The 23,338-nt window shown below is 45.1% G+C and overlaps 1 protein-coding gene across 12 annotated transcripts in view; it reads right to left on the bottom strand.

Moving 5' to 3' along the window:
- Nucleotides 1–1,344: 1,344 nt before the first annotated feature.
- zranb3 (zinc finger, RAN-binding domain containing 3) overlaps nucleotides 1,345–23,338 on the bottom strand; it is a 145,855-nt gene continuing 123,861 nt past the window's right edge. For all 12 annotated transcript variants that reach the window (XM_061797146.1, XM_061797147.1, XM_061797149.1 and 9 more), the window contains 5 exons: nucleotides 21,034–21,165; nucleotides 15,144–15,284; nucleotides 11,039–11,231; nucleotides 2,631–2,762; nucleotides 1,345–1,850 (listed from right to left, as the gene is read on the bottom strand). In XM_061797146.1, coding sequence (XP_061653130.1) covers nucleotides 1,752–1,850; nucleotides 2,631–2,762; nucleotides 11,039–11,231; nucleotides 15,144–15,284; nucleotides 21,034–21,165 — 697 coding nt within the window. In that variant the 3' untranslated portion in view covers nucleotides 1,345–1,751. The remainder of the gene's footprint in view (nucleotides 1,851–2,630; nucleotides 2,763–11,038; nucleotides 11,232–15,143; nucleotides 15,285–21,033; nucleotides 21,166–23,338) is intronic.

Below are 23,338 nucleotides of genomic sequence, written 5' to 3'. Positions count from 1 at the left end.
GTTGCCTTTCTTGGATTGCCTGCCTGTGTACCGACCTATGCCCGTATATTAAACCTCTCTTTTTGGAAACTGTCCATTCGTTTTGGAGTCGTGCATTTTTGGGTCCTATCCTCTGTTCCGTTCATGACAGTTCCCTCTCTTTTCAAGCAGTTTTCCTTCTCTAATGTGTTACCATGGCATCACCTTCGAATTACATGATTGTCTCGAGCTAAATTTGGCCAAGTGATGTTCTCAGTGTGCTGGTTTGCTAGTGTACAGTAAATCTCCAAAGTAATTATGCTGATTGTACTTTATGGAAAAACACCTCGGCTTCCCTGGAACTGTATAAAAAGCGAGCAGCAGCAGGGGGGTTTTAGATAGGAGGTAAATACCCTGCCGGTCGCTCGTTTGATGTGAGTCCATCTTTATGACTGTCATCATGTCCCTGCACCTGCCTGTACTGACAGCTTGTCAAACATACTGTACGTAGGGTACAGCGCTACTCTTAACTCAGGATGCCCTGCGGGACCTGATATGTCTTAATTGGGACACTGCCTCATTATGGCACCATGTGACCATCACACATCTCCCAGATACCTTCCGCACTGTCAATGATGTGCATCCTCCTCCATCCCTCATTTGTGGTCTCACACACACACGCACTCACATACCTTTTGGGTGCAATAAAAGATGCGACCAGAGTCGTCGGCTGCTGACAGGGAACTTGACACTGAAACCTGTTGTTATTGGAAGGCTGCCTGCAACATTGTTCATTACTCACCAAGCTTGTCGTCTTAGACAGCGGAGAACAGCGGCCTTATTAAGTAGAGACCTGGAGCAGCCTTAGGGACACACACACAGGGGTCCCCGCAAAGTTTTAAACCAAGAGGTTGGGGCCGACAGCCAAAATTCAAAACTTAGTGGTGATGGCAGATTTTGCTGAATTCTGAGTGGGACATGGCCGTCAAGCAGTGGAAAGGGAAAAGAGGGGGGCGTGGGGGGTGGAATTGTTTCTCCCTCGGACAGGATCCCGCCGATATTGATCGAAGCCGCTGATGTCTGTCTGGCTTATTGTATAACTTGCACAAGAACACATTCAATGCTCCCGACACTGCTGAACCTGGAGCCCTGTTTCCATAGTAACTCATTTCTCAGTGCCTCTAAACATAGCCCTCTTGACTGACTGCAGCTCTGCTCAGATCATCAAGCACAGCAGAAGAGGAGCGAGGTGTATGGAGTATGGACAATAATGTTTCAGACTTGAGGCGATGACACCATTTGCTAGCTAGTCCAATATGTTATGGTGTAATGGCGCTCCAAACTATGGCGAAAGCGCTAAAAAGAACAGAGAAAAGAAACAGGAGGTACATAAAATAGGTTTTTATTCCACAAGATAGTCATCCATCTTCCAAAAAGCAACACAAACAAGCCATTGCTTGTTGAATGGTATGTTTCTAATTTATCACCAAGCTCACCTGCAACATTGCACTAAGTTTGCAAAATCTGAAAATAGCAACGCATCTCTGAAGCAACCTGCTCCATTTACGCCTCAAGCAAAAAGGGGGCTGCAATAAATCAAACCCCCCATACACTTGTGATGGTTCGGGGACGAGAGGGGGATGTGCTTGCTGTCCATGTTCGCTATTGCCATGGAAAAAAAAGTGCGGATAACAAAGTAGTTTGGCCTTTTGTTTCCAATAACAAAGAAAAATCATGATGCATCTTGTGAGTGCCAGTTGGGACTCAACAATGCACCTCAGTGAGCGCTGAGCTCATTTCTTGATGAAGAATCTGCTGATGTCTGACGCAACCTTGTTGGCTGCGGCGCTCTTCCTCATCTGGCTCCTCTCCTTGGCCTGCTGAGCCGTCCTCTATTGAAGAGAAAAATAATAAAACATGGTTTGTCTTATTTTACATTTAAGTGTGACATTCATACAAAATGAATCTACTTTTTCTTAAATCCAAATTTTGGTTGACACGACTTTCTTCATTTCTCATTTCATAATTCTTTGAGGGGAACTGGTGTAAATTAGATTATTTTTGACACCTTGATGGGAGAAATGTTTTTAAAAATACCAGATAATGCGTGGAAAACCTCTGAAGTCAAATTAACATCTGAAGTCAAATTAAGCGTTCTACTAAAACCTTTTGGAAAAATATGCATCATAAAACACCACTGCACATTAAGTCACACGAAACTTCTTTATATCTTTTGGGACTTTAACTCTTTTGGTATTTTGGTCGGGGCACTCCACAGTAAAGATATTAAGACCCTGATGAAACCAAAACAGTCGCTGGTGTGACATTAAAGCACATTTCAGAAGAGACTTTTATTTTGACATCCCTGCTCTCTAATGTCTCTTTTGAGGAATCGTGTGTGATTACTAGATACACAACAAAGGCCCTCGACACACACACACGGCCTTTTGGAGCCGATGCTATACATCACCACGACATAGCCGCCTACTGGGATGCTATTACTGGCAAGAGAAGGCTGACCATGTATCACATTACTGCCACCTTAGATGATCTTCAACATGAGGGATGCAACTTTTTTTCTAACTAGGATAAAAGAAAGCTCTGGCTGTGGTGCACCTACAAAATAAAGATGGACAAATGTATTTTCTTGTAGTGTTGAGTGATGCACATACAGCTCTGTGGCAGACGGTGCAGAGTGTTTGCAGGTTGTCCAGAGAGCACTGTCCTCCACCGCTGTAGACAGGACGGATGTGGTCCACTTGCCAGAAATCGCCTTCCACTGGAGCACGGATCATCTCGTTCAGCTGCACACACACGCAAACGCACACACACAGACACACATTGAATCACAAAACGGAGCAACACTGTCGGATGTTCTCTCATACTGCACCAAATTGCCAAAAACAAGCTGTGATTGCACTTCCCTCCCAAACCATCCATCTATGCTGAAGTTGATTTTTCCCAACAGAGGTGATGTGTTTAGCTCTCGCTGAGCGTCACACTCGCCTAAAGTCTTATTTTACGACACAAACACACACACACACACACCTACATGCGCTGCGAAACACTCAAATTGAACAGATATGTGCACCTTAGAGGCACATTGCAGATGTGCTTCATCAAAACTGAAGCCAAAAACAAATAGAGAGCACTCATGACAGCACAGAGCAGGAAATAAAAATTGCAGTTAATGTGAAGTTCTCTGTATCCCGAGACGTGTTCATGTGATGTAACAATCGCTTTTGGAGCTGATCATTTTTAATGCAATTATGTGATGATGACACCTACATGGCATGAAATAAGTTTTTAAGTTTGAACTTTATATCGATGAAAGCAAACTAACAACAGACTCTTGTTTTTCTGTCAAAGCACGCAAGATGCAATTTGCTGCTTTGTGACCTCCTCCGCGAGTGCTAGCAGGGTTTTGAATCCCAATCAAGGAAATTACCATTCTTGCTTGCACTCCTTGCATAAGATTCAACCGTTCCTCTGTTTCTCCATTTCTGTGCATGGCCAGTGCCAGTGTGAGATTAATGAAAACTGGAACCGTAAGCTACCACAAGGAACCACTAGTGTAGTAGTCGCTGAACAAACTTAAACATCCTGATTGGTTTGACTTACATAGCCCTATCTATGGCTGTAGCCAATGTGCAGTGAAAGTCTTATAGCAGCAACACTTTGACAAACTCTCTGACTGACATATATCATCATCAAGATTGAATTCACAGATTTGTTTCTAAATACATGTACGTTTGAAGATACTTGCTAAAAACGTGCAAAGACTGAGAACCACAATGCCTCCAGAAAGTATCCACACCCCTTCACTTTTTCCACATTTTGCTATGTTACAGACTTATTCTAAAGCTGATGAGTACAGTTTTCTTTTAAAAAAATCTATATACAGAAGAAGAATCACCTTTATTGTCATGAACATGCATGCACACGAAATTTGTTCTCTGCATTTTACCCATCACAGTGAACGCACACACTTGTTAGTGAAACACACTGGAGCAGGGGGTAGCTGAAGCACCTGGGGAGCAGTTTGGGTTATCAGTGTCTTGCTCAAGGACACCACAGCTGTGAGTCTGGGGGATGTTGGCAGATGGTCTGGTCGGGGTCTTGAACCTATGTCCCCCACGGTGGCAGGCGATGATCTTAACCATTGGGCCACGGCTGCCCCCGTAATATCCCATAATGAGTGCAAATTGGCTTAATATTTTGTTGAAGCACCTTTGTCAGCAATCACAGATTAAGTCTTCTATGGTATGTCTCTATGAGCTTGGCACACCTGTTTTGGGGCATTTTTTTTATTTTTTTATTCTTCTCTGCAGAGCCTCTCAAGGTCAGTCAGGTTGGATGGGCACCGTCGGTGGGCAGCGATTTTTAGGTCTTTCCAAAGATGGTCGATTGGATTCAATCCAGGCTTTGGCTGGGCTACTCAAGGACATTCATAGGCTGCTCCAGAAGCCACTCCTTTGTTATCTTGGCTGTGTGCTTTGGGTCATTGTCGTGTTGGAAGGTGAATCGACGCCCTAGTCTGAGTTCCACAGCACTGTGATGAATATATGGACAGTGTCACATCATACATCAGTTTCTGGGAAGATGTGTGTGTACCACGTTCAATAACAACAAGCCGTGGTTCACTGCCAAACTTAAGCAACTTCACCAGGCTAAAGAGGACACCTATCAGAGAGGGGACAGAGCCTTGCACAATTGTGCTACAAATTATCTGACAAAAATAAATTAACATTGCAAAGACAAATTATGCAGAAAAGCTTGAAAAAACAGTTACTGGTGAGGATTAAAATCGCTAACCATCTACAAACGACCATCCCCCAAGCGGAGAACAGAAGATCAATCAATCAATATCTCAATCAAGCTGATGACTTGAACACCTTCTACTGCGGATTTGAAAAGGACACTTTCAAACGCCACATTAACCCAGCCGTACCACTGACCATCATGGCACCTCTGACTTCTGCGTTGACCATTCATGAACAGGATGTGAGACGCATCTTCAAACTACAAAAGATCAACAAAGCGGCAGGCCCAGATCTTGTGTCCCCGTCCTGGCTCAAAATCTGCATGGACCAGCTTGCTCCAGTCTTCACACAGATCTTCAATAGATCTCTGGAACTGTGCGAAATACCATCCTGTTTCAAACGTTCCACCATCATCCCAGTCCCCAAGTAACCTGCAATCTCGGGTCTGAATGACTAAAGGCCTGTCGCCCTGACATCTGTGTTCCTGAAGTCATTTGAACGCATCATGCTAGACCACCTCAACAGCATCATAGGACCCGTGCTGGCCCCCCTGCAGTTTGCCGACAGAGCAAACAGATCTGTGGATGACGCAGTCAATATGGGACTGCACTTCATCCTAGAACACCTCTACGGCGCGGGGACCTACGCGAGGATCCTGTTCGTGGACTTCAGCTCTGCGTTCAACACCATCATCCCCGAACTCCTCTCCTCCAAGCTTCTCCAGCTCAGCGTCTCGCCTGCCATCTGCCAATTGATTTACAGCTTCCTGATGGACCGGACACAGCAGGTGAGTCTAGGGGACACCACCTCGTCCACACGCACAATAAGTGGCGCCCGAAGGATGTGTCCTCTCTCTGCTGCTCTTCTTTCTCTACACGAACGACTGCACCTCAGCGAACCCGACTGTCAAACTCCTGAAGTTTGCAGATGACACCACGGTCATCTGCCTCATCAAAGAAGGTGACGGGTCTGCGTATCAACAGGAAGTGGAGCGGCTGGAGCTTTGGTGCTGCCGACACAACATGGAGCTGAACACGCTCAAGACTGTAGAGATGATCGTGGACTTCAGGAGGCATCCTTCACCACAGCTGCCCCTCAGGCTGTCCAACTGACCTGTGTTAACTGTCGAGACCTTCAAGTTCCTGGGAATTACAGTCTCTCAGGACCTGAAGTGGGAGACCAACGTCAACTCCATTCTCAAAAAGGCCCAGCAGAGGATGTACTTTCTGCGGCTTCTGAGGAAGCACGGCCTGCCACAGGAGCTGTTGAGGCAGTTCTACACAGCAGTCATTGAATCAGTCATTGTGTTCATCCATCAGAGTCTGGTTTGGTGCCGACACAAAAAAGGACAAACTCCAACTGCAACGGACAATAACGACTGCCGGAAAAATGGTCGGTACCCCCCTACCCACCATTGAGGACTTGCACGCTGCCAGAACTAATACAAGAGCATGAAAAATCCTCTTGGACCCTCCACACCCTGGTCACCACCTCTTCCAGCTCCACCCCTCAGGTAGGCACTATCGAACAATGTGGGTTAAAAAAGTATGATAGCAAAAACTGGACTATTTATTTACTTAATTATACATGATTGTAAAAAAAAAAAAAAAAAGTTAGTGCCATAAACTGCGGCAATGTAAACATTGAGGTGACAGACTTCCTATCTGTGCTATAAAGCAGAAATTAAATAATAAAGTAAAAACAAAAATTATCTCACTCTGCCCAGGAGTCGCCACACCTGCTGCTGCACACCCAGCGCTCTCTGTGCAGCCAAGTTAACAGTGTGCACGAAGAACCACTCCCCAGAGGTGTGGACTCAAGTCACATAACTTCGACTCGAGTAATGAATATGATGACTTTAGACTCGACTTGACAATATGTTAAAATACTTGTAACTCAACTTGGACTGCAACAGCAACGACTCGTGACTTCACTTGGACTTGAACATACTGACTTGAAAAGGCTTGCAATCTTTACCAAAGCACTGAGTAACCTACACTTCAGAGGTTTCGGATTTGTGACAGGTCTGTCCATTTCAGAAATAAAGCAAGAAAAAGTAAGTCATAGCATAGTATTTTCATAGAATAACTGAAAATGTTGATCGTCGGCTGAGTGGTTAGCATATCCGCCTCACAGTTCCGAGGACCGGGGTTCAAATCCCAGCCCCGCCTGTGTGGAGTTTCCATGTTCTCCCTGTGCCTGGGTGGGTTTTCTCTGGGCACTCCGGTTTCCTCCCACATCCCAAAAATATGCGTGGTAGGTTGATTGGAGACTCTAAATTGCCCGTAGGTGTGAGTGTGAATGGTTGTTTGTTTCGTGTGCCCTGCAATTGCCTGGCGACCAGTTCAGGGTCTACCCCGCCTCTCGCCCGAAGATAGCTGGGATAGCCTCCAGCACGCCCGTGACCCTAGTGAGGATAAGTGGTGAAGGAAATGGATGGATGGATGGTACTATCGATCGGTTTTGGAGGGGCAATAAACTAAGCCCCCCCCTTTCATGATTGGCTTTGAAGGTGAAAAAATTTTGATCAGCCCCCTAGTTTCTTATAAAGGTTCAATGCACTTGTTTATCAAATTTGTTTTGATAAATAAGTATGGATTTTAAAATATATTAAATAAAATAGTGAATTAATATATACACATTAATTCAATATAAATATTACATATATAAAATTATATTTTTATTTTGTTGGTAAAATGACTCAAAAGAACTTGAAACTCAAAGTGTAGGACTTGACTCGGGTCTTGCATGTCCTGAATTGGGACTTGACTCGGGACTTGAGGGCAAAGACTTGAGACTGACTTGTGACTTGCAAAGCAATTACTTGGTCCCACATCTGCCACTTCCACAACATTTAGCAATGTTTTTCTCATTGTCTGTAGTCACGAATAAACAAGCCGCTTCCAGTATTTCGAGAGGGGTCTGGTATTTCTGGCAAATGCTCAGTTGTGTATGTTCGGAGGACGGTGTTGGCTATTTGTCAATTCTTTGTGATAAAGTGTGCACGGACACAATCATGTAGGTCTGTGTGGCACGGGACGGCAATCCATCAGCTGTGATTGTGATGGATTCAGCAGCATGTAATTCTACTTTAGCATCTTTCTCCTCCTCTACTCCCCTCATGTAGTCTGTTGAACTAGCAGTACTAGCCTAGCTATGTAGCCACAGGCTTGGTTACTGCGCTCAACATAAAAAAGTAGTCACATGACACATGCTGGAGGAAATGTATCTTTAATCTAGGTTTACGTTTTATTACATACATTTAAAAATAAATAATAATATTACCGTGCCTGCGTGGGTTTTCTCCGGGCACTCCGGTTTCCTCCCACATCCCAAAAACATGCATTAATTGGAGACTCTAAAATTGCCCGTAGGTGTGACTGTGAGTGCGAATGGTTGTTTGTTTGTATGTGCCCTGCGATTGGCTGGCAACCAGTTCAGGGTGTACCCCGCCTCCTGCCCGATGACAGCTGGGATAGGCTCCAGCACGCCCGCGACCCTAGTGAGGAGAAGCGGCTCAGAAAATGGATGGATGGATGGATAATAATATTAATATTAATTATATGAAGTTTGTTAGCGGGCGGAACAGTGTACGACTGGTTAGCACGTCTGCCTCACAGTTCTGATGACCCGGGTTCAAATCCCGCCTTGCCCGTGTGGAGTTTGCATGTACTCCCCGTGCCTGCGTGGGTTTTCTCCGGGTACTCCGGTTTCCTCCCACGTCCAAAAACCATGCATGGTAGGTTAATGGAAGACTCTAGCCCGTAGGTGTGAATGTTGAGTGTGAATGGGTGTTTGTTTATATGTGCTCTGCGATTGGCTGGCGACCACTTCAGGGTGTACCGCAACTCTCACCCAGAGTTAGCTGGGATAGGCTCTAGCACGCCCGCGACCCTAGTGACGATAAGCAGTACGGGAAATGAATTAATGTAAGTTTGGTAGCACTTAATGTGAGCGCATATGGCTGTATGTAGAATTGAGGCTCACAGCCTGGGAGTGGAAAGGGTCGTGGTGCAGTTCTGCCATTTCAAAGACAACATAGGATCGTGCATATGAAAACCGTGATTATCGAAACGTTACAGCCCTATAGCTAAGCATTTATAGCAACATCGCATGACGCCCTTGAACGGCGATCCTATTAAGGCTGCACATATACATTATATTGTACTTTAACATGTTTTATGAAACCATAAAGCTTGAGAGACAGAATAGCAATAAAGGAAGGAGTGAATTCTGACAGAGGACATGGGCGGAAAAATATGTGAGGGGGATATTAAGCACCAGCTCTCATTCACCCTGTGCCCTCCGCGCCCATTTTGGTGAGAATGACTGAAAAAGCATCGCTATTTCAGCCACAGCTCCATTATAAATTATAAATAAAATTAAGTATTGCTGTAAAACACAGGGCGGCACGGTGAGTGACTGGTTAGAGCGTCTGCCACACAGTTCTGAGGTCTGGAGTTCAATTCCCGGCCGCCTATGTGGAGTTTGCATGTTCTCCCCGTGCCTGTGTGGGTTTTCTCTGGGCACTCCGGTTTCCTCCCACATCCCAAAAACATGCATGGTAGGTTAATTGACAACTCTAAATTGCCCGTAGGTGTGATTGTGAGTGCGAATGGTTGTTTGTTTGTATGTGCCCTGCGATTGGCTGGCAACCAGTTCAGGGTGTACCCCGCCTCCTGCCCAATGATAGCTGGGATAGGCTCCAACACGCCCGCGACCCTAGTGAGGAGAAGCGGCTCAGAAAATGGATGGATGTAAAACACAACAAAACTATGCTTTTATATATTCTATTAGCATGACTAGGTGGCGGCCGCTGGCTCTAAACCTGGAAATGCACTTCCAGCACTGTGTGAAAGCTTATGTTTACAAAGTCGTCCTCCACAAAATGGGCTCGCACACAGCACAATTGTGGTTTGGAAATGCTTTGGAATTTCGGCATTATTATGTAAAATTAAAATGACAATTATATTTTTCCTCAACTCCTCTGAGTTTGATGAGGAGCATTGTACAATGCACACAGCCATTTTTCCTAAGATGAGTGGATGTGTAGCTACCACTAAATGGGCAGGTACTTGAATAGTTAGTAACTTTCTAGATCAAAAACTGATCTGGTCGCTTTGCAAGCCTTACGCAGCATTCAATCGACAAACCACACAGATGTCAAACTTAAACCATGTCACAGACTCATTTTGACCAATGTTATACATAAAACATTGGAAAAATTTGAATTTCGATGGAAGGGGACCTTTAAGCCTGATTTTATTTACTTGGCAATGATTTCATCCTGATAAAAAACTAATGCACGCAATTTCTGCTCAGAAATAAGAATACAAAAACTGGAGGTTCATAGAAGAACCACTAGAGGGCAGAAAGTAATGAATTTTGTCTCACTGGTGCTGCTTTCTAGCACACTTTGCCTCCAAGCTAGAAGGGTTCCAGAACCTGATTCAGTGGCATTATTAGGCCCGTTTTAGCAAAATAACTTCAGCAAAATATGCATTTTGTGCTCACGCACTACATTTGCTCAAATCCTGTGCATCTCCTGGGGGCTTAGCCCTCCTATCTATAAAATCTAGTGACACCCCTGACCATATTCACTGTAAAGTGGTGTGATAACACAAAAGACCAACCATATTGACCACATTTGAAGAGACAAAGAACACACATCAATTAAGAACTAAAGATGAAGGAAGAGAAGTCTTATAAGGATTTGGGCACCAAAAATCAATTTGCCCAATTTGAGTGCTTCTTTGCTGACATTAAGGCAGTGAGGTGGAATTGATCCCAAAAGATATAAAGAGCAGGCCAGAACACAGGGGCAGAGCTCACATCATACACGCACACATGCCTGATCTCCCACAAACTAAAATAGATTTGAAACGCTCACATGGCAAACCACAGCGATGTGCAGCAGGAAACACACACAATACAAAAGAACCCCCAGAATGAACTGAAGAATGAGGTACTAATCTTAAGGCTTTTCCACCACTACGCCATCTTATCATGTGGCTGAGTTTGTATCCTCTAAACCTCACCGCATCGTTTGGCACTGATGCTGCTGCCGCCGGCACTGGGAAGAAGGTCGGGGGATATATATGTGTGCGTGTGTTAAAAGCAGCAGGCAATGAGGAGGTTGCCGGGACTGCAGGATAACAGCCAAGCCAAATCAAACAGGCTTACTGGTCATGGCCTGGCACAGGAAGTAAAATCAATGGGCCCAGCAATCAATTTACTGGGAGCTGGCCACATCTAGTGAAGATCTGTCTGTGTGTGTGTGTGCGCACGGTATTTATAGTTTTGTGCTTTTGTCCAACCTGTTTGAGTGACAGCTGGGCGAGCCAAGTGTTCTCCAGCATCTCCTTGCGCTGAGATGGCGGTGCATCGCGGACCTTCACAAATATGTCGTGGGCGTGGAGGCCGCAGTGCTGACAGATGCCCCGCTCCGCCTCTAGCACTCGCGAGCGCATGTACGTCTGACTGGAGCGCAACTGGAACTCCTCCTGGCACCTACGGGGGCGGAGAAGATGGACTTGTCTGCATAGCGTGACACATGGAGTGACAGAATATCTTCGATAAACACCAGCTTCAATTCAATAAAACAATATATAGACAAAATAATTAATGCAGCCCTATGGGGGGCACAAGTCAGTGCAAACTGTAGGCCGGTCCCAAGCCCGGATAAATGCAGAGGGTTGCGTCAGGAAGGGCATCCGGCTTAAAACAGTGCCAAATAAATATGAGCGTTCATCCAAAGAATTCCATACCGGATCGGTCGTGGCCCGGGTTAACAACGTCCGCCACCGGCGCCGTCAACCTGCAGGGCGCTGTTTGAAATTCAGCTACTGTGGGTCGAAGTCGAAGTCAAAGAAGAAGAAGAAGAGGTGGAAAGCGGGTTCTTCGGCAGAAAGAGAAGAGGAAAACACACAGCCTAGAACTGAATGTGGGGACTTTGAATGTTGGGACTATGACAGGAAAATCTCGGGAGTTGGTTGACATGATGATTAGGAGAAAGGTTGATATATTGTGTGTCCAGGAGACCAGGTGGAAAGGCAGTAAGGCTAGAAGTTTAGGGGCAGGGTTTAAATTATTTTACCATGGTGTAGATGGGAAGAGAAATGGAGTCGGGGTTATTTTAAAAGAAGAGTTGGCTAAGAATGTCTTGGAGGTGAAAAGAGTATCAGATCGAGTGATGAGGCTGAAATTTGAAATTGAGGGTGTTATGTGTAATGTGATTAGTGGCTATGCCCCACAGGTAGGATGTGACCTAGAGGTGAAAGAGAAATTCTGGAAGGAGCTAGATGATGTAGTTCTGAGCATCCCAGACAGAGAGAGAGTTGTAATTGGTGCAGATTGTAATGGACATGTTGGTGAAGGTAATAGGGGTGATGAAGAAGTGATGGGTAAGTACGGTATCCAGGAAAGGAACTTGGAGGGACAGATGGTGGTAGACTTTGCAACAAGGATGCAAATGGCTGTAGTGAACACTTTTTTCCAGAAGAGGCACGAACATAGGGTGACCTACAAGAGCGGAGGTAGAAGCACACAGGTGGATTACATCTTGTGCAGACGATGTAATCTGAAGGAGGTTACCAACTGTAAGGTCGTGGTAGGGGAGAGTGTGGCTAGACAGCATAGGATGGTGGTGTGTAAGATGACTCTGGTGGTGGGGAGGAAAATTAGGAAGACAAAGGCAGAGAAGAGAACCATGTGGTGGAAGCTGAGACAGGACGAGTGTTGTGCAGCTTTTCGGGAAGAGGTGATACAGGCTCTCGGTGGACGGGAAGAGCTTCCAGAAGACTGGACCACTGCAGCCAAGGTGATCAGAGAAGCAGGCAGGAGAGTACTTGGTGTATCTTCTGGCAGGAAAGGAGAGAAGGAGACTTGGTGGTGGAACCTCACAGTACAGGAAATCATACAAGGAAAACGGTTAGCTAAGAAGAAGTGGGACACTGAGAGGACCGAGGAGAGGCGAAAGGAATACATTGAGATGCGACACAGGGCAAAGGTAGAGGTGGCAAAGGCAAAACAAGAGGCATATGATGACATGTATGGCAGGTTGGACACTAAAGAAGGAGAAAAGGATCTATACAGGCTGGCCAGACAGAGGGATAGAGATGGGAAGGATGTGCAGCAGGTTAGGGTGATTAAGGATAGAGATGGAAATATGTTGACTGGTGCCAGCAGTGTGCTAGGTAGATGGAAAGAATACTTCGAGGAGTTGATGAATGAGGAAAATGATAGAGAAGGGAGAGTAGGAGAGGCAAGTGTGGTGGACCAGGAAGTGGCAATGATTAGTAAGGGGGAAGTTAGAAAGGCATTAAAGAGAATGAAAAATGGAAAGGCAGTTGGTCCTGATGACATTCCTGTGGAGGTATGGAAGCATCTAGGAGAGGTGGCTGTGGAGTTTTTGACCAGCTTGTTCAATAGAATTCTAGTGCGTGAGAAGATGCCTGAGGAATGGAGGAAAAGTGTACTGGTGCCCATTTTTAAGAACAAAGGTGATGTGCAGAGCTGTGGCAACTATAGAGGAATAAAGTTGATGAGCCACACAATGAAGTTATGGGAAAGAGTAGTGGAGGCTAGACTCAGGACAGAAGTGAGTATTTGCGAGCAACAGTATGGTTTCATGCCTAGAAAGAGTACCACAGATGCATTATTTGCCTTGAGGATGTTGATGGAAAAGTACAGAGAAGGTCAGAAGGAGCTACATTGTGTCTTTGTAGATCTAGAGAAAGCCTATGACAGAGTACCCAGAGAGGAACTGTGGTACTGCATGCGGAAGTCTGGAGTGGCAGAGAAGTATCTTAGAATAATACAGGACATGTACGAGGGCAGCAGAACAGCGGTGAGGTGTGCTGTCGGTGTGACAGAAGAATTTAAGGTGGACGTGGGACTGCATCAGGGATCAGCCCTGAGCCCCTTCCTTTTTGCAGTGGTGATGGATAGGCTGATAGATGAGGTTAGACTGGAATCCCCGTGGACCATGATGTTTGCAGATGACATTGTGATCTGCAGTGAAAGCAGGGAGCAGCTGGAGGAACAGTTAGAAAGATGGAGGCATGCACTGGAAAGAAGAGGAATGAAGATTAGCCGAAGTAATGAATGATGTAATGAAGATTAGCCGAAGTAAAACAGAATATATGTGCATGAATGAGAGGGGTGGTGGGGGAAGAATGAGGCTACAGGGAGAAGAGATGGCAAGGGTAGAGGACTTTAAATACTTGGGGTCAACCGTCCAGAGCAATGGTGAGTGTGGTCAGGAAGTGAAGAAACGGGTCCAAGCAGGTTGGAACGGGTGGAGGAAGGTGTCAGGTGTGTTATGTGACAGAAGAGTCTCTGCTAGGATGAAGGGCAAAGTTTATAAAACAGTGGTGAGGCCAGCCATGATGTATGGATTAGAGACAGTGGCACTGAAGAGACAACAGGAAGCAGAGCTGGAGGTGGCGGAAATGAAGATGTTGAGGTTCGCTCTCGGAGTGACCAGGTTGGATAAAATTAGAAATGAGCTCATCAGAGGGACAGCCAAGGTTCGATGTTTTGGAGACAAAGTTAGAGAGAGCAGACTTCAATGGTTTGGACACGTCCAGAGGAGAGAGAGTGAGTATATTGGTAGAAGGATGATGAGGATGGAGCTGCCAGGCAAGAGAGCTAGAGGAAGACCAAAGAGAAGGTTGATGGATGTCGTGAGGGAAGACATGATGGCAGTTGGTGTTCGAGAGGAGGATGCAGGAGATAGGCTCTCATGGAAAAGGATGACGCGCTGTGGCGACCCCTAACGGGACAAGCCGAAAGGAAAAGAAGAAGAAGATAGACAAAATAATTGGGACACCTGGGTTCATCTACAGAAAATGAAAATGGAGAATCATCTCCCAAGTTACCATGCAAGCCTTTACAGACCCTGCTTTTTATAACGGGGCACTTGTACTGGTTCAGAAAAAGACCTTCTCCAAACTACTTCACAAAGTATATAATTGTCCAATTTTCAAAAGGTCTTGGTTCTTCAAAGAGGTTAGCATGTCTGCCTAAGAGTTCTGAGGTTCTAGGTTCTAATCTCGGCTATAGCCTTCCTGTGTGGAGTTTGCATGTTCTCATGCTTGTGAGAGTGTTCTCCACTTATTCCGGCTATCTCCCACATTTCACAATCGAGCATGTTAAGTTAATTGACGACTCGAAATTGTCCATACAGTCGGTGTCAACATGATTGTGAATGCTTGTTTGTCTTTATGTCCCTATGATTGGTTGGCAACCAGTCCAGAGTATACCCAGCCTGTCGCCCAAAGTCAGCTGGGATAGGCTGCAGCCCACCTGCTATACGAAATGGATGGCTGGGGGAAAAAAATATTATGTCTATTATTTGATATTAAACTTCATGTAAGAATTTTAGCAGCCTCTACCACTGCCTTTTTTTTCTAAACTTACTTGTAGCTGCAGAATCGGGTGTCCCAGGCCCCGCCAGTGGTCAAGCAGGCCTTCTGGCAGGACAGACACAAAGGGACACCCTGGCAGTCCACCGCCTGCAGGAACCCTGGTGTTGGCTGCTCGACAACAACCTTCCCTGGGCTGCAAGATACATATGAGAGCATAATACAGCGTATGAATGCTTGGTCAAAAACAACCACAAACACTGGCTTTTAGCCATCCATTCACACACAGTACCACTTATCCTGTTCAGGGTCGCAGGGCGCTGGAGACTACACCATCAGTGACCACTGTTTTTTATTTTGGATAGAATAGTTGATTTCATAAAGTAGATGACGGCGTGCTGTGCTACAACATAAGAAACAATCACTTGTCATAGCAAAAATTACTTACAGTAAATAGTTTTGTTTAAAATAATTTGTTGATATTGATGATGAATGATGTCACAGGGCTTTACTCAGATTGACATGTTAGTGCTTCATCAGATTCATTAGGCTGTTGACATTTTAGTAGGATAAAAGCACAAATCATTCATATTAATACTGGAGCTATCCAAATTTGTTAGAAAGGCTGAAGACTACTGAAATAGTTACAGCTGCAGTATATTAGATTGAAGACACCACTGGTATGTGATGAATATTATTAATTATTTATATATTATTTGTGGCGGCACGGTGTACGACTCGTTACAGCGTACGACTCGTTACAGCGTCTGCCTCACAGTTCTGAGGTCCGGGGTTCAATTCCCGGCCCCGTCTGTGTGGAGTTTGCATGTTCTTCCCGTGCCTGCGTGGGTTTTCTCCGGGCATTCCGGTTTCCTCCCACATCCCAAAAACATGCGTGGTAGGTTGATTGAAGACTCTAAATTGCCCGTAGGTGTGACTGTGAGTGCGGATGGTTGTTTGTTTATATGTGCCCTGCGATTGGCTGGCAACCAGTTCAGGGTGTACCCCGCCTCCTGCCCGATGATAGCTGGGATAGGCTCCAGCCCTCCCGCGACCCTTGTGAGGATAAGGGGCTCAGAGAATGGATGGATGGATGGATATTATTTGTTTATTAAACAAACAGAGTCTGCTTAAACTAATACCACACACAAAAAAAAATCATGTTTTCATATTATTATTGAAAATAACGTAAACATTCGCAGGACAGGGAGGACAAAGTAAGTGAACCCTTGAATTTAATAACTGGTTTAACGTCCTTTGGTAGGAACAACCTCCACTAAACGTTTCCTATCGTTGCAGATCAGACGTACACAACGATCAGGAAGAATTTGGGACTTTTCTTCTTTACAAAACTGTTGCAGTTCTGCAAGATTCCTGGGATGTCTGGTGTGAGTAGCTCTCTTGAGGTCATGCCACAGCATCTCAGTCGGGTTGAGGTCAGGACTTTACATAAAAACTTTTCTAAACCTGGAAAGGGTTATCGAAGTATCTCTAAAAGTCTTAATGTTCATCAGTCCATGGTTAAACAAATTGTCTATAAATAGAGAAAGTTCAGCACTGTAGCTTTTCTTCCGAGGAGAGGCCGTCCTGCAAAGAGCACAGCGCGGAATACTGAATGAGGTAAAAAAGAACCCTGGCGTGACAGCTGAAGACTGGCAACTGGCCAACTGCCCAAACAGCAACTGGCCTTTGAAGTTTGCTAAAGAGCACCTGGATGTTCCACAGCACTACTGGCAAAATAAAATGGTAACTAGTAAATGGACTGGACTTATATAGCACATATAGCAACACATATATATAGCATCTACACCATCACAGTGCCCAAAGCGCTTTACAAAGCCTCACATTCATGCTGCCATGAAAGGCGCTACCAGGCCTACTGCAAATTTAGGCTTTAGTGTCTTGGCCAAGGACACTTCGACATGCTGACAGTTGGAGCTCGGATTTGAACCGGCAACCCTTCGATCACTGGACAACCTGCTCTGCTAATAGAGCCCCTGAATATTCTATGGACAGATGAAACCATATTTTTATTATTATTATTTTATTATTATTCTGATGTTTATTTCAAAATGCAGAAAAGGGTTTTCGGAGGCAGACAGAGGGACAGTGGACAAGGGAATAGAGGTGCGAACCACAGCAGAGCAATAGTTAGTGTAGATATTGGAGCACAAGTAACGTTACAACAGTCAGATCATGTTATTGTGGCTGTGTGTGTGTGGGGGGGGGGGGGGGGGGGGGGGCACACGCAATAACTAACCAACAGAACAAGATGAGAGGACAGAAACAGGATGTGGGAAATGAGCAAGGCAGTGCTACTGTGGAGTGGTGCGGTGGGATTCTTTTTAGTGTCTAAACATCTGTAAGAAGCTGTGGGTTGATATGTTAGTATAACCTGTGTTGCTATAAGTGGTCCTAGCACAAACAATTAAAGCCTATAGTGTGTCTATCGAACTTATTAGTGAATGAACACCATATCACATGCATGTTGCTCAACTGGTGTACGGAGTTGCTGAACCAGCCCATTGAGGAAGGGTGGGTCCGACCCCCTCTACCCGCAATTGGGGGGCAAGCCAGCGAGCCCGCTCAGCGGGGGACCGAACCAGGGGTACACCACCCACCCCCAGGACCCAGGGCAGGCCCCAGCTCCACACAGGCGGGGCCGGGGATTGAACCCGGGTCCTCAGAACTGTGAGGCTGACGCTCTAACCAGTCGGCCACCGTGCCGCCATAGTTACCTTATTTTATTCTAAATTTGAGCAAAGCGTGAAATGTATTTTATTTCCTTCTGTGCAAATTGTTAGCATGTATTTGCGAGAGTCGTCTTTTTTTTCTTTATTTTTCCATTTTCCTAAATTGGCATTTTAGTTTGGCCATTTGCCACGTCATGCCAGCAGGATGCATGAGCCACGTAGGAGAGTGACAGATGGACTCCCTTTTTTCCCCATGGTTTCATGTTTTGAATTTCATACAGACCGATGCAGTAACAAAGAATCAGACAGTACAGAGATATGTCCTCACTGAAGAAAACCCTAAAAAAAGAAATGTTGAGAAGATACCAAAAACTGGTACCAAGAGAACCGTGTGGTGCCAAAAATGTCTACGGATGAAAGCGGGACAGAAATAAGCTTCTAATGTTGTGCGCAAAATGAGAATGGTTGGGTTTATTTGGTGGGGGCACATACAAGTGGGCCTTTGAGCCAGGAAACAATGCAGCACGCCTCCGGCAAACAACCACGTTTACCAAACAAAGCCAGCTCGTGGATGAAGACATCAATCTTTTCTGTCACCTATATTCATAGTTTTATGGTTTTGTTGATTTTGTTTTAATTGCTGTTTGTTAGGCAAAAACTGTACAACTAATTCCCATGGAACTTTGTGGATGTGTGGCATGTGGCAAGCCAGAATCCTTTACGTTTTGGTGTATACCACAAAAATGTGCAGATACAATAATTTTGAACATTATAATCCACTTGCATTGGGTGCATTGATCAACCAGATCCAAAAGGTGCAGCTATCTACACCGAAAAAGGTCTGAAGCGCTTAGCATGTTAATTAACAGCACAATTTGACAGAAACTAAGAGATCTCTTCTTAAAGAGAGATTAAAGATTATATTAAGATTAAATTTAGTACTGTGCAGTGGTTCCTCGATTCATGGGTGCCTTGATTGACATACAGACGATTGGATTCGAGATACAAACTGTCGCTTGACCAATTTTTTGCCTTGACTTGCGAGACATTACTTGAGTAACGAGTGAGCTTCAGGTTTGCCACGGCTCCATTGAGGTGAAAAAGTTGGGGCAAATAGGGTGGGACCTTAAATATTACCTTTGTTTACAAACTACGCTCCCTACATCCATGCGGAATGCTTACTTGTGCATTCTCTGTCTTGCATGCGTCCCGTATTTCAGGTCTATTCTTTTTTTTGTGGGTGGTCGTGGGGGGGGGGGCTGTAAATCAGCCCTCAGCATTGCTCCAAGAAAGTTAAACATAAAAGTGATTGCAGTTAAAAAAAATAAAAATAAAAAAATGACAAGTGTATGCCTCCTCAGTCCCCACTACTGTATAGCTTGCTATGTAGTGGCAAGTGAGAGAGAGAAAGCGAGAATGAGAGCTCGAGGAGGACTACAAGGTACTCTTGAGGAAGGTCAGGCCATTTAAAGGCATACAACACAAATTTACTTGTGCAAGAGTGGTTTTCTGCTTAAATAAAATTTATAAAACCTGTTTTTCTTTCTGGCGGCACGGTAGTCGACTGGTTAGCACGTCTGCCTCACAGTTCTGAGAACCGGGGTTCAAATCCTGGCCTTGCCTGTGTGGAGTTTGCATGTTCTCCCCGTGCCTGCGTGGGTTTTCTCCCGGTACTTCGGTTTCCTCCCACATCCCAAAAACATGCGTGGTAGGTTGATTGAAGACTCTGAATTGCCCGTAGGTGTCTATGTGAGTGCGAATGAGTGTTTGTTTCTATGTGCCCTGCGATTGGCTGGCAACCTGTTCAGGGGTTACCCCGCCTCTTGGTCGAAGATAGCAGGGATAGGCTCCAGCACACCCGCTACCCTAGTGAGGATAAGCGGCAAAGAAAATGGATGGATGGACAGTTTGTCTTTCCATTCTCTTTTATTATGTTTTATATTTATATTTTACAATGGAGTGCTATTTTTTCTATATTGAAAACATAACCGGCGGCAAGGTGGACGACTGGTTAGAGCATCTGCCTCACAGTTCTGAGGTCCGAGGTTCAATCCCCGGCCCCGCCTGTGTGGAGTTTGCATGTTCTCCCTGTGCCTGCGAGGGTTTTCTCCGGGCACTCCGGTTTCCTCCCACATCCCAAAAACATGCTCGGTAGGTTGATTGAAGAATAAATTGCTCGTAGGTGTGAATGTGAGTGCGAATGGTTGTTTGTTTGTATGTGCCCTGCGATTGGCTGGCAACCAGTTCAGGGAGTACTCCGCCTCCTGCCCGATGATAGCTGGGATAGGCTCCAGCAAGCTTGCGACCCTAGTGAGGAGAAGCGGCTCAGAAAATGGATGGATGAATGGAAAACATAACCGATTAATGGCATTTTCATTCATTTCAATTGGGAAAGTTGATTTGAGATATGAGTGATTTGAGTTACGAGCGCGATCACGGAACAACTTACACTCCTAAGTCAAAGCACAGCTGTAGATGTTGTCTGCCCCAAAGGACAAGGCCATAAACTCATGGCCTCTTTACACTGTCACGCCTTGCAGCCATAATCACACAATCCAGAGCTTTCTGCCATTGTACTTCCTCCAGCAGTTAAACTAAGCACAAATACTAAGTGGCAACTTCACAGAGTAACATCTTGCACAAACATTGATGTGTAGTTTGTGTGTTTGGACGTTGCCTCTGCGGCCGCTCGCTTCTTGCTCGGGTGTTGAATATCTGCCAATAGATTGCATTATGGTCTAAATTTACTGAATGAACACACACAGCAGGCCTTTGTGCCTTGCACAGAGGGCGGATGCAGGTCTCCATGGTGACAGCACTGGGAAGGGAAATGCATTCATTTGCAAAGAGGAAGGGGCACAATGAGACAAATCACCTTAATGGACAGATGATGAACGCTCATCTTTACAAGTTCTTGCTTTAACACTGAACAATATTTCATGAAAGGTTAAAAATTACGCAGAAATGACTGCTGGCACACTGGGAGCCCCCTGACCAGCTTGTATAATGTATAATACCAAATCAGTTGGATACTTGCTGTAATATACAGTATATAGAATACATATCATCCCTGAAGTTTTGGATGTGGGTTTGCAGCAGTAGCTCAGTCCTTAAGGAGTTGTGGTTATACTGTAGGTTCAAGACACACTGCTAACTAAAAGCATACAGGCATTTTTATTTTGGTTTTCTTACTCGGTAGGTATTTAACAGCAACACAAATGTTGAGCAGCGAAATTCCTCTTTTTAACGTACCTGTCTGAAGTGAGTGATGAGGTCGACTTCCTCTTCCTGAAGAAGTCCTCGTTGCCAACCAGCCGTACGCTGCCTCCCTCCTGCTGGGCCTTGCTCAGCGAAGCCTGGGCCACCTCATCCCGAGTGAGGTACCTGCAGAAATGGGACGATCGGGAGCCGTGAGGGATGATCACATAACGTAGTTTGTAAGGAGGGTGGCAAATCACTTAGGGCCCGAATTACTCAACGTTTGTGGGAGCAAAAAGGGCACAACCAGGTGTGAAGCTGATCTACTAACTGGGCTATCCAGGACTGCGCAGTTCTTTCTGCATGTTTTGAGAGGAGTACAGTACAGTGGAACCTTGATTAGACAGATGGGGGGGCCCCAATATAGCCGATTGTCTGTTACATTGAAGCAGTTTTTTTTTGAGGCCATCAGTACCCATATTACTGTACAGTACAAAATTATTGTTTTGTAGTTTTTGTTTTTTCGTGGCCTAAAAACACCCATTGCTGTGCAAAACAAGCTTGAAAATGTTTGAAAGTTTCACATTTTATCCAATCTTACCACGCCAGTGTGCTTGGTATTGTTCACGTGCAGTACTTATCATTGGTGAGTCGCTTTCATGGGCCGCAAGGAATTAGTGTGCTTCCTAGTTCAAAATATGTTGCCAAAGGCGAACGGCTTGTCAAAAATTTTTTACTGTTCCAAAACCAGCATTTTCCAGATTCCAGAGACTTGTGTTTTTTATTCCTTAGCATTAACACTGCCGTCATGCCGCTTTCTCTCTCTTTGCTGCGCTCTATGGGAAAATAGACAATAGATATAATCATCATGACATCGCCGCCATGTCAATCAATGCCCCACATTCAACATTGCCGCCACGTAGGCACGGGAGTCACGCCTAGTCATATTGCACTGTATATATGCGACCCGGAAATACATCAGTCCCATTCTCTGCCTGCATTGCGCCACCGCGCCAGTAAACAACACCGTCCTATTCTGGAACTAACAGACTTTGCCAACGGCAGTTTAAGTGACAAATGGAAACTATTTTTGGTCACATTGGTCAGTCCCGACAGTCCATTTTATCCGATATCCGTATATCGGGTTCCGTTTTATCGAGGTTCCACTGTATATGCAAAGAGATTAATTTAGCAAGAACAATGTGATTTAGCAAAGTGAACACAAGTCGTGATGGTTGATTTCAAAATGGCAGGTGCAAACAGTATCGCTGTGCATGTAAGCATTTTTGAAATGCCACAAAACAAAAATTTGTGTGACGTGGTCTATTCAGCAATGCAAATTTGGAGTAATTATCTAAAGGATGAAATGCAGCCATTCAACTTTATTGTTTTTAGCAAATGATCATTAACTTAGAATTTGATGGCTGCAACACGTTCCAAAAAAGATGGGACATGTGGCAAAAAAGACTGAGCAAGTTGAGGAATGCTCATCAAACACTTGTTTGGAACATCCCACAGGTGAACAGGCTAATTGGGAACAGGTGGGTGCCATGATTGGGTATAAAAGGAGCTTCCCTGAACTGCTCAGTCATTCACAAGCAAAGATGGGGCGAGGTTCACCTATTTGTGAACAAGTGTGTGAGAAAATAGTCGAACAGTTTAAGGACAATGTTCCTCAATGTACAATTGCAAGGAATTTAGGGATTTCATCATCTACGGTCCATAACATCATCAAAAGGTTCAGAGAATCTGGAGAAATCACTGCATGTAAGCGGCAAGGCCGAAAACCAACATTGAATGCCTGCAGTCCAGACCTGTCTCCCATTGGAAATGTCTGGCGCATTATGAAGCTTAAAATACGACAACGGAAACCCCGGACTGTTGAACAGCTGAAGCTGTACATCAAGCAAGAATGGGAAAGAATTCCATCTACAAAGCTTCAACAATTAGTGTCCTCAGTTCCCAAACATTTATTGAATGTTGTTAAAAGAAAAGGTGATGTTGTCATGGGGGTGTGTTCTGGTTGTTGTCTTCCCCCTGTCTCGTACACACCTGTTCCTGGGAGCATCTTCCCCACCTGTGCCTCATTTACCCTAATTAACCAATGCATTTAACCTTACTCACAGTAAGACTAGACCCTGTTCCGATTATCGACCCTGCCTTTTTGCCTCACGTTTTTGGATGCAGCCACCTGCCACCTCCGCTGATGTCTGCCCACAGCTCTCTCGACCGGAGAGGTTCTCTGAAGATTCTGGGAATATTAAGCCATTCGTCACTAAGTGCGAACTCCACTTTGAGCTGCTGTCTTCCCCACCGAGTGGGCAAAAATCGCTTTTGTCATTTCCCACCCTGACTGGTC

Source organism: Phyllopteryx taeniolatus, chromosome 1 (assembly GCF_024500385.1).
Source record: "Phyllopteryx taeniolatus isolate TA_2022b chromosome 1, UOR_Ptae_1.2, whole genome shotgun sequence".
In the NCBI taxonomy this organism is placed as follows: domain Eukaryota; kingdom Metazoa; phylum Chordata; class Actinopteri; order Syngnathiformes; family Syngnathidae; genus Phyllopteryx; species Phyllopteryx taeniolatus.
The sequence above is the reverse complement of the archived record's forward strand: the minus strand, read 5'-3'. Positions and strand labels throughout refer to the sequence as shown.